Here is a 17,542-nt window from a genome sequence, read left to right on the forward strand (position 1 = left end):
CTCCCGCTCAACTTCCTCCAGGAGGAATTTTGAACGGGGCTCTCATCCTGCAGAGCCCTGCCCCTGCCTGCTAAAACCTCTTCCAGGAAATTCCTGCAGCTCCTGGATTTCTCTCTCTGCTGTGCCATGGGGTTTATTTGTGGGGTTTGTTTCTGCTCCTTTCATGGTTTCACCTCAGTCTCTCACTCGTGCCTGAATTCTCCAGGTCAGATCAGCCTGGTTCCAGTTAAACCCTTGTGCTTTCCTTTGAGTCACAGCATTCCACTGCTCAGCTCATCCCCAGGGATGAGGCTGGCAGGAATTTCCCTGGAAGTCACAGATTTCCTCAGTTTTCTGCTGAACTCACCCAGCTTCTCCACCCTCACACCAGCTCACTCCATCCTGGCTGGGCTGTCTCCATCCCCACCCTGCACCCTTAGCAGGAAATTATTTCCATACAGGCTTTTCCTCAGACATAAATTTTGTCACTTTTACCATCCCAGTGCTCTCCCCCATCCCATCAGGAGGGAGCCAGAGGCTATGTGGGGCTGGGATTAATCAGGTTTGGTGCCAGGGCCACTTGCATAAAGAGGTACCAGCCCAGAGAGGCTCAAACAGAGCTGGTATCATCCCATGGCTCATCCAATGCAGATTTACCTGGAGAAGGGTTTCTCCAATGTCCTGGATTGAAGGACAGGTGTCTGCCAATAAAGGCAAAAGCTTCTCTTTGAAATGCAGAATGTAAACCCCCTCCCTACAAATTATTATTATAATTTTGAAATTAAGGGGCTCTCAGGCAAAGATGTGGGAATTAGGAATAACAGTTATTTACTAGGAAAATTAAAATAGAAATGCAGTATTACAAAGAACAATCCCAAAACACTGCCAGAGTCAGAATACAACCCATCAGCAGTCAGTCAGGGTGTTGGCAGCAGTCCCATTCAATGGTGGCTGCATCCTCCTGCAGTGGCAGATGTGGTTCAGCTGGAGCAGTGCTCCTGGAGAAGGTGCAGTTTTCCTCTGAAGGTCCAGGGATGATGGGGAAAGGTCTGGCTTTCCTCTGGAATCCAGTGGAAAGAAGGTTCCTTGCTGTCCAAAATCTCAGTTTTTATCTAGGTAGGAAAGGCTTGGCTCCTCCCTGGTCTGGAGCATCTCCCAGTGGGATGATGGAATTTTATCAGTCATGCAGTGGGACTGAATGGGCCAGCAGCAGATGATATCTTCCTGGAGGGAGGATGGGCTGTGGAAAGATAAAGATGATTGCCCCACCTGGTTTAAAGATGGCCCATTAGCAGATAATATGTGCCAGGAGATCAGGGTCACTGCCCCACCCAGTTTTTAACAATAGCCCATTAACAGGAGATATCTCCCACAGGGATAAGAATCGCTGCCACACCCAGTTTTTAACAATGGCCCATTAACAGATGATACCTCCTGGATGAAGGGTGGGTCATGGGAAAGATAAAGATGATTGCCCAGCTGGTTTAAAGATGGCTCATTAGCAGATGATATGTGCCAGGAGATCAGGGTCACTGCCCCACCCGGCTGCAGCAGATGGTGACAGAATACACACACACACACACACACACACACACACATATATATACACATATATATGCATATATATATATACACACACACATTTCTGGCCACATCCTGTATTACAGCCCAAGACAACCAAGTTATGCACTGTTTTGTAAAGTGAGAGCAGAGCAAACACTCATTGCAGTGAGTGGGGTGTAAATGCAAAGTAATTGGAAAAGCCCAAAGGAGCTTTTGGGATTTGGAAAGGACAGTGAAGGAATGGCTGGGGCATGGAATGATTGGAGCTGTGCTGAGCAGGGATCTCTGAATCCCAAACCTGGGAATCCCAAACCACCAGGGACAGCTCCAGTGCCATGATCCATCTTCATCTTCATCATCACACATCCTCACAGGGAACTGACACCAGTGCATGAGGAATTACTGGTGCTGCCTCCAGTGTGACCAGAATTCTCTCCTGTATCAACACTGGTTATCTTCAGCTGGCAAGGGCAAAGTTGTCAGAAAGAAAAATTTATGATTTCTTTAACAAACAATCCTTGGAGCTATTTTGAGTGTTATTGTTGCATGAAAGAATAAAAGAGGAAACAAATTCTGTGCTATTCCATGCAATTCCCGTTATCAGTGAACGTGTTTACTTTGGACAAACGACAGGAATTGGGAAAATGTTTCCTAGTGGGACCACACAGATGGATAAAAATAACTTCCATAGAAAATCACCTAATTAAGAGAGTGACCCAAGTGTGCTGCTGGAAAACTTTGAGAGATCTGAGCTGCCAACCCAGGATAAACCTTTTGGATCATGAAAATCCTCAATCCCCTGCAAAGGCCAATTAAAATTTGGGGGGTTTATGGCAAAAAATTAGGGTTTGGGGGTTTTATGGCAAAGAGCTGGAACATCTGCATCTCCTGTGGTCCAGGGGAATGGGAGGAAATAGAGAATGTTGGTTTCTGCTCACATTCTGGTCATCAGGGCAAGCTGGTATCAGGATTTCCGGCCCTTATCACTTGGCAGGTCACAAACTCTGCTGGAGTTGATAAAAGATCTGGGGGCAGGGGGAGAACCTCATCTGTTCAATGGGGCATTGCCACTACTTTTGTGGGGTTTTTTAGGGTCTCATGAGGGTTTTCCCTGTCCCCAGAAACCCAGGGCAGTGCCAGTGGTCACCACCACAACCTGCATGGGGAAGGCTGAAGGATTCACAGCTTCCTTAGTGGTTTTTTTGGGGATTTTTCTTTTGAAGAGAGCAGTGGGATATGGAAAATAGGACCTGTGAGCCACCTGCTGCTGCTGGCAGTGATTGTGGAGAGCCAGAAATTCTGGGAGCTGATCCATGGCAGGATGAGCTAGGTGCTTGTGCTCACACAGCCCCATGGGTTTGTTGGACCAGCTACTCCTTCCCAAATCCCAAAAGCTAAACATTGGTGCTCCTGCTCCATGGAGTCCTGCCATGCCTCAGGAAAAAGAAAGAAAACACAGCATAGAAAGAATGATGGGAATAAAGCACAACTAAATAAATAACGAGGCAAACCAAGCCTTCAGCTGAACTAATGGCTTGTGGTTCCTGCAGGGAAAAATTGGGAGCTGAGAAAACATCTGCCTGATGCTTTTATAATTCTGTTCTAATATTTAAATGCAGGGATAAGAGGGTGAAATTTGATTTTTGAAGCAATGGAGAGGCTTGAATGGGGATGGATTAATTGTAAGATAATGCAGAAATCAGTTGTCAGCCTTGAAGCTCAACAGAAGCAGAGCTGATGTGACTCAGAAGGACTCAGATGGCCAAAAAAAGACAATTTTGATGGTGTGGAGTCTGCAGGGGGCTGGAGTCTGGCAGAAATCTCTAAGATCACAGAGAGTTTTCCCAGAAATCTGGATTCTCCCCAGAAGGAGCTGGGGTTGGGATCAGTCCAAGGTCACTCCTTGAGCCTGACCTTGCAAAGCACAGACAGACACAGACCAAACTGGCAGAGCTGTGCTGGGGGGATTTCTGTCTCAGACTGGGGCAAAACTGAAACAAAATCTCATAAAAATGATTTCAGGGAGCTCAAAGAAAGTTGGGGAAAGCCCCAAATCCAGCAGTGGCACTGACTGGAGTGAGTTGCACCTAAGTCACAAAATGATGGTTCAGGAGCAGAACCAAGAGGGGTTTAAGGTGTGTTTTGGCAATGGGTGATAATTACAGCAATCCTTCAGCTCCCTGCTTCTCAGCACTTGGAAATCCACTGGAAAGGGTTAAAATGTCATTAATTCCAACAGAATCATGTCCCACTTTTGCAAAAGCTCCACTGATATCAGTTATTTATCATTCCTCCTACCAATTTTTCTTTGCCAGCAGTATTTTTGTGTTTTGTGGGATTCCAAATGGATGGGAACAGCCACGACTTCTTTGGCCTTGAAATTGCCCAAACTCAGCCTCAATATGGTCATAAATCTTTAAGAGAATATATTAATATACAAATATTTGAGTTATTAATATTAAGTTATGCATTTAATTGCTTCTGGATTGAGCTGCAGATCAACACTCATGAAACATTTTCTGGGATGTTGATCCCAGTCCTGGCAAGGATTGACAAGGGACACCAGGCTGGGATTGTCCCCAGCCTCCATCACCTCCTGGAGCACCATTTGAGACATCACTGATCACAAGGGAGATGATCTTTTGTGTGCTATAATTTTTTTTTTTTTCAAGTTTTCCCACTGGCTGCCTTGGCTGCTCCCCTGTCCTTTCCCAGCCCAGATGATATTCAATTTTAAAGCCAATTCCTGGCATTTTATGGACCAGGACTGCACAGAGCAGTTGAATCATGGCAGAAAAAGAGTAAAAACCTTCACCAGTGAGCATTAAAAAAACCCCAAAGAGCCATTCTCAGCACATGAGATAAGAGCAGGCAGTTATATAATTGAGGGATGATTCAGAGCCTGGAGGAAGATTTTGGGTCTGATCAGGAGCTGATAGCCTGGCCTGAGAGCACAAGTCATGAAATTTAAGCAAAAAGGGTGGAACAGGAGATTTGGAGCAAACAAAGGGAGCAAAAGCAGCTCAGTGTGGTGGTGCTCTGATGGAAAATGTGAATTATTTTCAGGCAGATCTCCCGGTGACATTCAGGAAATGAGAGGTTGTAACGATTAAAAGCAAAACTTCGATTTTTATAAAGATTTCTGGTGCTATCTGCTGCAATCTGCTGCAGAAGCAGAGCAGCAGGAGGGCTGGAGGTGGGCACTGGGGCTGCAGGAACATCTCTTCACAAATTCCTGGTATGTGGGGTGTCCTTATCTCCCCTCAGCTCTGCACAAAGGGCCTGATTAGGTCATTGCTCATCAGGGGCTTTCTCTCTGCATTTTTCCTTTCAAGTCAACAAGAAAACAAAGAGAAAAAACGTCAAGATGAGAATTGGAGTGCTCAAAGAACAGGAAGTTTCTAATACTCTTTCCTGTGGTGTTTTTAACCAAACTCTTTGCATATCTGATGCTCCAGATCTGTCTCAGTTCTTGTCTCCAACTGCTGCAATTGCAAACCCTGCCCTTGAAGAGCTGGGGATGAAGAATTCCTTGAAGAGGAACCAGAAAGTTGTGTGCTCCAATTTATTCTGCTCCAAAGGTGAATTTTTGGGTTGGCCTTGGCTGCCCTGACATTTCCCTTGGCTGAAGAACCCGGGTGTGTCCAAGCCCAGGGTCCATCCTGCCCTCTCCTGTCTCCAGCAGCTTGATTAGGCTTTTCCCATGTTACTGTTTTTTAATTACATTTTTAATTACATCCTTCCAAGGTCTTATCTCTCTCCCCATTCATGCAAGGTCCATCTGGTACCTGTTGGATTTCTTTGGGAATTAAAGCCCAGGGCTGAGCTTTGAGGCTGCTCCAAGTTTGGGGCTTTCCCTGTCCCCATCCTCCTCCTACAGATCATTTCACCACCCAAACATAGCCCAGAAATCCAGGATTATTATCCTAAAAAGAAGTAAAATGGCATTTGGGTACATGATCTTGGCTTGGCAGTGCTGGATCATGGTTGGATAAATGAGCTTCAGGGTCTTTTCCAACCTAAATCATTCCATTATTCCAGTTCTCCTGGTGGGTTTTGTGCAGCAGATGAAAAATGAGGTTTTTCCTGGGAAGTTTTTGGCTTTGTGTCCCCCAGGGTAAAACTGTGAATGAGAACAGAGAGGACAGGTGCAAATAAAATAAAATGGGAATAATTAAAATGTTTAACCCGTGGTAAAGTATATTTGATCATCAAAGATTAATTATGGAGGTTACCTGGCATTTCTTCTTAATAGCTTTTAAGGAAAATCTGATTTTGGATGAATCCACAGCTAACATGGAGCTGTTCAAATGCAAGGCAGGATTTGCATCCTGATGGATTTTTCCTGAGAAAAGTCTCTGGCAGGGACTGCAGTTTTATTCCAACATGAGATGCTGAACATGATCTCAGGGATTCTGTGGAAAATACTGGATGTGTGCTGTGTCCCAGATGATTCCCTGGCCATCCTCAAATTCTGAGCAGCAATCTATATCACAAGACACATTAAATAAATACAGGCTCCAATTATCACCAACAGCAGTTGGACTTGGGGATCTTTGAGCTCTTTGCCAACATTGGTTGTTCTATGATTCATTAATTCACATGAATTTGCCTCTCTGTTTAGATATGAACAAATTTCCAAGAGCTAGAAACCCTAAAAATAGTATTGATGCCAAAAATCCACTTGTTTTTATGCTGTTTATTCCAATCCACTTCTCAAAAGAGAAGGTCAATTTCCACAGGCTGTTTCTGGCTTTTTAGTTTACTTTCCAAAAGAAGATTAAAGCAAAATTTCTCCATGAGGAATTTTTTGCTTTCATACTGTTGAGGTTTTGGAGGGGGAAGTTTGTTTTCTCATCTTCCAGCAACAAAGAAGTCTGGTGGGTTTTGATGTGAGAAAACTCTGTCAAAAAATGATCATCAGAGAATTAAAATGTTGTTTTTGGGGTGAGAAAGGCTCCCAGTAGTCCCAGCTGGGAGGGTTAAAGTCACACCCAGCTCCAGTCTGAGGGTCAATAATGCATCTTTAGGTTTGCCCCATTCTGAAAAAAATATTAAGATGGAAGGATAATTTTAAGATATTTGGATATAATACAGATTTTCCCATTTCTACAAAACCAGGAGAATCCATAGAATTTCCCAGCTCCTCCTAAAGGAACCATGAGGAACAGATAAATGTTTTCAGGCTGTTTTTCCCTGACAAGGGATGCTGCACATTCCCTGAGTGGTTTCTCTGTGCTGGGACTTGTGAAACTCTGGGGGCAGAGCTCAAACTCAGCTCTATCTGCCCCCATCTGCTGCAGCCCTCGTGTTCCACGTACAAAACAGGAAGGGGAAGCAGCAATTGGCTCTATCAGATCAGCATCTCCAGCCAGAGTGGCTCTTTGTTCTCACAGGTTGACACGTTGGGACCATGAAAAAAAAAAACCCAGACGAGGAAATGCAGCTTTTCAAGTCAGCAGTTCAAAGGTTTTTGTGATGATGGCTTTAAGTTTTTTTCTGAGCTGGTTGATCACCTCAGGGATGCTTTTCCTGGCACCCAGCACTGCTAGACTCAGAGGTGCTCAGTGGAGCCCATCCCATAATGATTCTGGAAATGTATTAATTCAAGCCTTCTCTTTCATAAAACCACAGGTAGAGTGTGACCAGCTGATGGCACATGGGTCAGTTCTGGTGCTTTGCTGGGTCCTTCACCAGCCAAACCCCACCAGAAGGATGGCTCAGGGTCCTTGTCTGGAGGTTTGGCCTCACAAATTTGATTGAAACATCTTTTCTAGAAGTTTCTTTTGGCAGAAGAACCTGAAGTGTCTGTCTCTGTCCCAAAGATCCCTCCAAACCCAGTGAGGATCAGTTTAGGGAGGGGAGGAACTGCAGCACCAGGAGCTGTGGCAGTGTGTGCAGCCCTGTCCCTGTTCCCACACTGTGGCAGCTCCACTTCTCAGAAAAGGATTTGGGTTTTTTGGCAGGAAATCCTGTCAGTGAAACAGAAACAATCAGTTGTCCCTGATTGATGCCTTTGGTCCTTCCCACATTTGTCATCCATCTCCATCCCCGCCTCATTTCTGGGGAGAGATCAGTGCCTGTGAGAGAACAGCATCATTCTCCAAATGTTTGGGATAACAAGGGCTGAATGTGGTCTTTGAGCTTAGTCCTGGGAGTAATTTCTTTTAATAATTTATTTTATTAATCCCAACAGACCAAGTGCTTTATCCCAAAAAATGCTGCCTGCAGACCATGCTGAAGGTGTCCAACTATCTCCCCATCTTCCCTCAGCCACCCAAAAAGTTGTATTTACAGTAGGATTTGATGGACTGAGTGACAAGGGCTGAAGTTTCCTTCACAGGAGACTCTGGTTTCCCAGAAAAAACAGGGAATGGGGAGCTTTGTTGGCCTCATGGCCTGGGATGGAGCAGCTTCTTGGAGCTGCCAGTGCAGGCCACTCATTAATATCAACCCCTAAAATCCAAGGGGAGATGTTGGAAGTGTTGGAAATGTGACAACAACTCAGATTCCCTCTGTTGGAGCTGGGTGCTGATAACACCAAGTGGTGGTTTTGATCCCTGGATCAACCATTCCCTTCTAAGTTGGACTTGATGCTCCTTGTGGGTTCCTTACAGTCCAGAATATTCAGTGATTCTGTGAATTCCCTGTGCTGAGTCCAGGGAACAAAGTTCAGGTGAGATTAAGGGATGATCCCCTGGAGAAGCAGCTCCCACTGGGGCAAAGCTGATACAGCAAAGGGATTCCACATCCTCTGCAAGCAGCAGAAATGATTTCTCCAAACAAGAGGAAGCAGAGGAGGAGAGAGCAGAAGCCATCCCACAGCAGTGCTGACAGTGCCCTTCCCCCTGTGTGGTTTGTGTCACCCAAACACAGACCCAGGGCTGACCCAGCTGGGGCTGGCCCTGACCCAGCACTTCCCAGACACAACCCACCTGTTTCAGGGTGACTCTGGGCTGTTGGCCTTCAGGGCACTCAATTTACTGCATTGAGAGGCTCTTCATCTCCTCTCACACCGAGGGGACACCTCCAAACCTCCCCTTTCCCTCCAATTTCCCACCCCAGTGCAGTGGAAGCTCATCCCTGCCAGATCCAGGGGCACTGCTCCAGTGCACTCCCCTCCCTAATCCCCACCAAGAGCTCTCCATCCTCCTTCACCCTCTTTTTTTTCTTCCCTTCTGCTTTCCTCTTGTGCTTTACTTCACTTCCAAGAGCTCTCCATCCTCCTTCACTCTTTTTTTTTTCACCTTCTGCTTTCCTCTTGTGCTTTACTTCCCTTACAAGAGGCACATTCCTGGCACGATGACTGAACTCACACACATTCCAAGTGGGGCTGGCTGAGCATTCCCAGGTCTCCATGCCTGATTCAGGCATCACCACCACCACAGTCCTGCTTTTCTGGAGAAATCCTGCAGCTGACACTGCCCCTGGGAGTTCCCTGCCAGTGCCACACAGCCCAGCCCACTCCAAATATCTTGGGGCAAGTCTGAAGCTGGGACACCATCCTTATTCCACCAGATTCTAAGAGAAAGGATTTATTTGGGGAGTCACAGGAAAAGGAAAGGGAATGCAACATTGTTAGGATGTTTGTTCCCTCACCAAACCCCACCTTTCTGTCTCCCCTTCTTCAACAGCCAGAGTGGAAGAAGTTGCCAATGCTGGAGGGATTTTTCATCCACTCTGGGAAGTATTTGGGCTTTTAGGAAGTTGTCTGGAAGCCCTGCAGTAAACAGATAAGCAGTGTGCTGGATCCGGGGAATTCAGGATACTTGGGAAGGGCTCAAGTAGTTGGAATCCGGTGCCATTGGAAACTTTTTGGAATGTGGTTGGAGTTGCAGAAATTTGGGTTTGGAAGGCAGGGGAGGGTCAGTCAGTGCTAAGTGACAACCCTAAAGCAAGGCCAGGCTTTTCTCAGATTTGGATGGTCCCAGACAGATTTCCAAAGCCTCATTTGTGCCTTTATTCCTCATTCCATTGTCTGTGAAAAGGGAATCAGAGTTACAGCCCCAGCATCAAGTAGCTCTTATCAGACCTGATGGAGATCACTTTATTGGGATCTTCTTCATCCTCATATCTCTGGGAATTAATCCAAGACTCTTTTTAGGAGTCCTCCCCTCCACTTGCTCTCCTCTAGGTCTCCTCACATGTTGCTATATCAGGGAGGCCCTGCAGTCCTGCCCACCCCAAATTCCACATGTCATCTTTGCCACGTTGTTCAGAGCTGCAGTCTGAGCTCCTTCTGAATTCAGCATGGAAATCCTTCCCACCAAAACTCTGGCTGCAATTCCAGCACACCTGGAGCAGCAGCAGCCTCCTCGATCCCACATTAACCTCAGTCTGACTTTGCAACTAGAAATCTTCCTGTTCTTGAGAGTGAAAGGCAGAAAAGAAAAGGGAACAGAAAAAAATATATATGAAGAAAATAAAAAGAGAAGGAGAAGGAATTGCTGAGTAGCAAAAAGCAGAAGGAATGGCCAGGAAAAGTAACAAAAAAAGCAGAAGAATGTCTAAATGATGTAACAGGAGAACATGCACTACAATTAAAACAAACTCCAGAGGCAGCTCCCAGCACAGGAGATTGAAGGCAGCACAAGGAATTGTCCAGTCTTGAAAGATTTCAAAATCAGGTGAGACAAAGCCCTGAGCAACCTGGCATGGCTTGGATGGAGCAGGAGTTGCACTGGAGATCTCCTGAGGTCACCTCCAGCCTGAATTATCCTACAATCAATGCTACTTCAAAGAGAAACTGCACATCCACAGCACCATGGCTTTGGAAACTCCAAAAGCAGCCATAAAATGGAGCTGGGGCAGGAGAAATGGCTGGGAATTCTCCTGGGTAGTCACACAAGGGCAGCAGCCTGGGAGAGCTGTGCTGCTGTGGGGTCACTGCTGCCAGCACTTGGAGCAGAGCTGGGCAGGCTGAGCCTGGGGATGTCCATGAGCACAGGGAGGGGTCCACGAGCACAGAGAGCTGTCCATGAGGATAAGGAGGAGTCCATGAGCACAGAGAGGTGTCCATGAGCACAGAGAGGTGTCCATGAGCACAGAGAGGTGTCCATGAGGATAAGGAGGTGTCCATGAGCACAGGGAGGGGTCCATGAGGATAAGGAGGTGTCCATGAGCACAGAGAGGTGTCCATGAGCACAGGCAGGTGTCCATGAGCACAGGGAGATGCCCATGAAGACAGGGAGATGCCCACGAGCACAGAGAGGTGTCCATGAGGACAGTGACCCACATGGTGAGTTCAGCAGGGCTGGCTTTAATCATGGAATGATTTGGGCTGGAAAGAACCTCAAAGCCCATCAAGTCCCACCCCTGCCATGGGCAGGGACACCTTCCACTGGACCTGGTTGCTCCAAGCCCCATCCAACCCAGCCTTGGATACTTCCAGATGCTCCAGTGCCACTTGGAGCTGTTCCCACCGGGGGTAAAGGTTTGTTTTCCCAAAGGATTCCCCACTGCCCCAGAGAAGCCAAAAGCTGCTGGGTGCCACTACCCAGCCCCCTGAGGCCATCCACATTCCAGTTTAATTTGGGGATGGGAGAATAGAAGAATTCCTTAACTCCTCAGCAAAAGGTGGGAATGGCATATTATGTATCCTCAACATAAACCAATATCATACATTGAAAGTTCAGAGTGGGATAGCCCATGTTTAAAATCTTCAAAATTGAGGAAATTATTACTTCATTTGATATAGCTTTGGAGTTTGTTTGGCTTTGTTTGGTGGGTATTTTTAATTTTTGGTGGTTTGGGTTTTTTGGTTGTTTTTTTTTTTTTCTCGGCAAAACCACAGTTGTTTAAAAAACGATAGACAATTACAGCATATTTCGGGATGCTGAGTGCTAAATTAATTCTGTTTTTCCCTCCTAGGAGACCAACACCAAAAAATCTCCTAAAAACTATTTTTAAGCAGGGTTGTTAACTCTGATATCAGAGATGAGCTCCCTGCCAGTCAGAAGGAGTGAAATACTCACAGAGCATAAACAGGGAGGGGACCCCGGCAGTTCCCAGCACACCGGGCACGGCTGCGATGTTCCCAAGCGCTAGGAAGGTGGGAAAATCTTGGAAAAGCTGAAGGTTTCGGGGTCCCGGTGGGGCCGGGGCGGGGCCGGGGGCGGGCTCGGGGACGCGCCCCGCTTTAAGAGCGGCGGGAGCGCGCCTGGGACAGATCCACACCCGCTCCGACCCCGCGGCGCTCCGGTAAGAACTGCACTGGGGATGGATGCACTGGGAATGCACTGGGGATGCACTGGGAATGCACTGGGAATGCACTGGGGCTGGGGTTTAAGGGTTTAGGGGTTGTGCCGTGTCCCGGTTCCATCGCTGAATCCCGGAGCACAGCCGCGCCGCTAATGAGCTGCGCTGTTAATTAGCGGCCGCTCGCCGCGATGATCGCTCCGTTCCTGTCCTGTGTCCCCGCTCGCAGAGGGATTTTTGAGTTTTGGGGCATTCCCGTCCCTCCCCAAACCGGGAATGCAGAGCCCGGAGCGTTTCTCGGGATGGGGATGCTCCGTGTTTGTGCTTGGAACGAACCACAGCAGCGACTTTGTGCTTTTGGGATGTGTAATTAAATGTAGTGTGATCTGCTGGTGGTCAGAGATGCTCCGAGAGCTGGAGCTCCTCTGCTCTGGAGCCAGGCTGGGAGAGCTGGGGGTGTTCATTTGGAGAAGAGAAGGATCCAGGCAAAACTTAGAGTCCCTTCCAGTGCCTAAAGGAGCTCCAGGAGAGCTGGAAAGGGATTTGGGACAAGGGATGCAGGGACAGGACACAGGGAATGGCTTCAAACTGCCGGGGATAGGTGGAATATTGGAAATAAATTCTCTCCTGTGAGAACCTGGCACAGCTTGCCCAGAGACTCTGTGCTGCCCCATCCCTGGAAGTGTCCAAGGGGCCTGGGATAGTGGAAGGAGTCTTTGTCCATGGCAGGGATTGAATGGGATGAGCTTTAATGCCCTTTCCAACACAAACCAGTCTGTGATTCTGTGGCAGGCTATCAATTTATCTGTGCTGCATCAGACTGGGAGAGTAGCAGTGGTTTCGGCTTTTGCTCCCTTTGGGAACCTTTTCTCATCCACTGCTGTTCTCTTTCACTTGTGCACATTCCCAGCGAGCTGAATTCACCAGCACAAAAATAAATGGTTCAGTGAACCGTGACTGTACAAATAAAAAAGTGCCTTTCCACAGAATTAAAGAAGAGATGCTTTTCTTCAATGCATGATGCAAATGCAAAGCCTCAGCTGGGAAATGCTGTTTTGTGAGATTCTTGTTGATTTTTACAGATGCATTTCTGGGTGTGATGTTCTCTCACGCTTAAGCAATTGGATTGTGAATATCAGTTTCCCTTTGGTTGCAAAACTCAAATTATGTTTAGAAATGCAGTAGAAAACAAGCCTTGCTTGTCTTTCTGACAAATACCTCGAGTGGTTGTTTAAATTGTGGGCTGGTTTACTGGAATTAAGGCCATAATGTAATAAAAGCATAAAAGGTCCTTGACACGTGGACTGGCAGCTTTGTTCAGGATTTCTAACGAACACTCTCCCCTCCACCCTTGGGTGGTGACAGTCCTTTGCTGACGACTGCTCAGCTTTAGGTCCTTTGTGCATTGCAGATAATCAAACGACTCATAAAAGAGTGCAAACAACAAAATAGCTGAAATTTAGCTGACACCTTGCAGGCTTGAGCATCCCAGGACTGTTCTGCATTCTGACTTCAGTCAGTCCTGGGGGCAGACAGAGACCTAACACTGCCAAGTTACTCTTATGGGTGAAAATACATCTAACAGAAATTTTGAGCATATTCATGGTACAGTTGTGGGTTCCTATGGCTGAACTTGACCCAGCTTCTGCATTTGTTGTTGTGGTGTTGTTGTGGCTCTTGTCCTGCAGTTCTGGTCTCACAGCTTTTCATGGTCTCAGGCTGCAAGGGAGGTTCTGTTTTTGAACCATTAAAACTGAAAATCAGTTTAAAAAAAGAAGAGAATCAGGGATGAACAATTATTAGAGTCCACTCCTCCTATTTTAAATTCCCTAGTGCTGTTGTCACCTTCGTTGTCCCTCTCTGCGGTTTTGCTGAGTAGTTTCCTCAGTTTGTGAGGAGTTAAGAGTTTTTTTGGAAATTTAACGTCTGGATGACTTGACCCCAAGTTCCCTCAGGGGAGGTTTAGGTTGGATATTAGGAAAAATTCCTTCACCAAAAGGCTCATCAAACCCTGAACAGGCTTCCTGGGGAGATGCTGGAGCCATCAAATCTTTAAAAAAGTAGGGACATGGCACTTGAGGACATAGGTTGTTGGTGCTTGATGGTTGGACTTGATGATCTCAAGAGTTTTCCAACCTTAAGGATTCCATGGTCCTGTGATGTCGTTCCATGGCTCTGCCACATTTTGTCACTGTTGGTACCTGATGAAGAAAGACGGGTGTAGTGGGGATGGGTCAGATCCACACCTGAGAGAGATGACAGGGTTTTCCCTCTTATTCCATCACGGGTATTTCTTTCCCTGTGCTGCTTTACCTCACCTGTTTTCACCCCTAGGCCTGACACCACCCCCGGGGGTTGGTGCCTCAGCAGGGCACCATGACAGCGCTGTCCCCCAACCTCTCGTGCCACCACCACTCCATCGACGACTTCCGCAACAGCGTCTACTCCACGCTCTACTCCATGATCAGCATCACGGGCTTCGTGGGGAACGGCGTGGTGCTCTACGTGCTGATCCGCACCTACCGCCAGAAAACGGCCTTCCAGGTCTACATGCTCAACCTGGCCCTGTCCGACTTCCTCTGCGTGCTCACGCTGCCCCTGCGCGTCATCTACTACGTCAACAAGGGCCACTGGTTCTTCAGCGACTTCCTGTGCCGCCTCTCGTCCTACGCGCTCTACGTCAACCTCTACTGCAGCATCTTCTTCATGACAGCCATGAGCTTCTTCCGCTGCATCGCCATCGTCTTCCCGGTGCGCAACATCAGCCTGGTGTCGGAGAGGAAGGCCAAGTTCGTCTGCGTCGGGATCTGGGTGTTCGTCACGCTGACGAGCGCGCCCTTCCTGCGCAACGGCACCTACGAGCACGGCAACAAGACCAAGTGCTTCGAGCCGCCCGAGAACTCCCAGAAGAAAAACCTGGTGGTGATCCTGGATTTCATCGCCCTCTTCGTGGGCTTCATCCTCCCCTTCGCCGTCATCACCATCTGCTACGCCATGATCATCCGCACGCTGCTGCGCAACTCGCTGCGCAAGAACGAGGCCAACCGCCGCAAGGCCGTGTGGATGATCGCCATCGTCACCGCCACCTTCCTGGTGAGCTTCACGCCCTACCACGTGCTGCGCACCGTGCACCTGCACGCGCTGCGCCGCCAGGGCCCCGCCTGCGCCGACACCGTCTTCCTGCAGAAAGCCGTCATCGTCACCCTGCCCCTGGCGGCCGCCAACTGCTGCTTCGACCCCCTCCTCTACTTCTTCTCCGGGGGAAACTTCCGGCAGCGGCTCACCACGCTCAGGAAGGTGTCCTCCTCCAGCTTGTCGCAAGCCTTCAGGAAAAAGGTCTCCGTGAAGGATAAGGAGGAGGAGCCCTTTGGAGAAAGCCAGAGGGAGAATGGAAAGGCAGCTGTGGCTCCTTTGTAAGGAGGTTCAGCTTTCCCATCAGAGCTCTGCTGGAGGATGGAGATCTCCATCCAGAAGATGGGATGGAGGCTTTCAAGCCTTTGTTGTAGTTAAATAATTCTGGGCAGCCCCTGGTTTGTGGTACTTGGTGGCAGAGCTGGGGCAGCCCCCAGAGCCGTGTGGGACGCAGCAGCCGCCACCAGCAAACTGTGGAGCTGCTGCTGAACTCCCAAACCCCTTCCCAAGCTATATTTGGGCATTTGCTTCGTTTCACAACTTTCCAAGAGCGTTAATTCCCCAAGCCAGTGGGAAATGTAAACAGAGCTTGCAGCATGTGGGGAGCTCCTGACAAACGGCGAGGGCAAAGTTTTCACTGGATCTTCAAACAGCCGCCAAGTTATTTACACAGTGAGGCCAGGATAATTCCTGCCCTGCTCCCAGCTGCTGCTGGATTTTGGTTTTTATGCTCATTATTATATTTTAGGCTCCCAGGGCTGTGCATGGCTGCAAATCAGGATGGGCCCCTCTCCCACCCCCAGCGAGCAGCTCGAGAGGTTTTGGTGGGCAGCAGATTTGCCAGTGTTTTCCCAGTTTCTAGAAAAATCCATGGGATCAGTTGTAAAATTAAAGTTTCCTAGTGTGCAGAATAACTAAGGAATAAAGATAGGAGGGAACTTATTTCAGTAGGACTGGTCCTGAAATGATACCCACAGGACTCAGAATTTCACTCCAGTTTTTGGGGAAGTTCTAGGTAAAAGTGCAGCTCTGCATGCTTGGAGTCAGATTTACCTTTCTCAACTATTGGCCAAGGGTGTTAAATTAATAATAAATATAAATAAAGCTCTCCAGGATGTTTGATCCTGTTCCAGAGTGTCCACCCCACCCACACATGGCAGCAAAGAGGCAACACAAGGCCCTTGGAAAGATCTTTAGGAAGAGCTGGAGATTCAAAATCTGAGTCTGGATGAGATGAGATCCTGAAAAAAAAAAAATGTTTCTTCTGTAAAGAAAAACTTCACCCTCTTGGATGGAGGGAAACATTCCTGTACTTTTCCAGGGGATCTGCAGGAAGGTAGCTCCAGCTCTGCTGGAGCAGAGCCTGGCCGGAAATGTGCAACACATCCCAGCAGAAATAGAAATTCTTGTAGGATTAAACCTCTCAGTTGGAGAAGGAGTTGATAAATGAACAGCAAGTGTGTTTGGATATGGTATTTATGAAATTACTTGATGTTATCTTGAATAAAGAAAACAGTTTTAATAGTGAAGAATAACAGTCAGCAAAAGGAGTTTGGCTTGGACAGGCATCTGCTGGAGAAATTATCTGTACAGAGTGTGAATTCTCTTTTTGCACCACAGCCCTGGCTCAGCAAAAAGCACTTAAAAAACCAAATTCACCTGCAGGACAAATGATGGATGTGAATTTCCCAGGAGATCTGAAATTATTTTGTTAAATTTGGAGGATAAAGTGGTAGAGGGCTGAAAGCTGCTGCTGCAGAGGAGAGTTAGAGACCCCACAAACCCCCAGGGCAGTGCCAAGAGTTCAAAGCCAGAACTGCAAATTGTTCAGGGAAAAAATACAAATGAATTGGCTAAAACTCATTTTCAAGGGTCAGCACTGAGTATTCCACTTGTATCTCCAGGCTTTAAAGGCATTGAGAAACTGTAAATAAAAATCCTCCTGGATTTTTATTCAGATGATGCAGGAATAACATGCCCATTCCCAAAGTTTAAAATATTGTACAGTAAAGCTAAGTGTGTGTATATATATGTGTGTATATATTGCAAAGCATTTTTATTGTCCCAGAGGTATTTTTTTATGTTTTGCCTTTTTTAATTTGAATGAGACAATGTTAATGGCAAAGGAAATGGCAGCTTTTTTTTCCTTTTCTTGTGCAATAGGAAAGCCTGTTTTAAAAAAACTTTACTGAAAACCAAATGAAAAAATTGCAAGTGTGAAATTTTAATGTTTGAAAGTCTCTGTGACAGCTTCTTCTTCCCTACAATAAAACTATACTTGCACACAGCACCAAAGTGTAATATTTGCTTAATAATAATAATTTATAATGGTGTAATAAACACTTAGAGCAGCACAGATGTTGCTGAGATGCTTGGGGAGTTATTTTGCTGGACTTTGCCATAGCCCAGCTTTTCAGGATTCACTGGGGCTGCTGTTTGGGGACCTGTTGGAGACAAAATGATGCTCTTGGCTGTCCTTGCAGTGGGGGACCAGCCCAACAAAAAGCAACTGGAAAATTGGGATTTAGAGACAGAAAATTCTTGGAAGACACTTGGAGGGCAGGGATGCTCTTGGTGAGGGGGATTTTTTTGTCTGTTCTGTGTGGGAGTGTTTTGTCCTTGGATTTCCCCAAAGCAGAGTCTGCAGGGGGGTGTTTGCTCATAAAGATCC

The 17,542-nt window shown here is 47.2% G+C and overlaps 2 protein-coding genes across 2 annotated transcripts in view; one reads left to right on the forward strand and one right to left on the reverse strand.

Moving 5' to 3' along the window:
• LOC306808565 (putative P2Y purinoceptor 10) overlaps positions 1 to 17,542 on the reverse strand; it is a 104,740-nt gene that overhangs the window by 77,301 nt on the left and 9,897 nt on the right. The window lies entirely within an intron of this gene.
• On the forward strand, positions 14,029 to 17,166 carry CYSLTR1 (cysteinyl leukotriene receptor 1). The gene has a single exon (XM_079318740.1). The coding sequence runs from the start codon at positions 14,116 to 14,118 to the stop codon at positions 15,154 to 15,156; it is 1,041 nt and encodes a 346-aa protein (XP_079174866.1). The 5' UTR covers positions 14,029 to 14,115; the 3' UTR covers positions 15,157 to 17,166.

This window comes from Erithacus rubecula (assembly GCF_903797595.1).
Source record: "Erithacus rubecula genome assembly, chromosome: 15".
Taxonomy (NCBI): Eukaryota; Metazoa; Chordata; class Aves; order Passeriformes; family Muscicapidae; genus Erithacus; species Erithacus rubecula.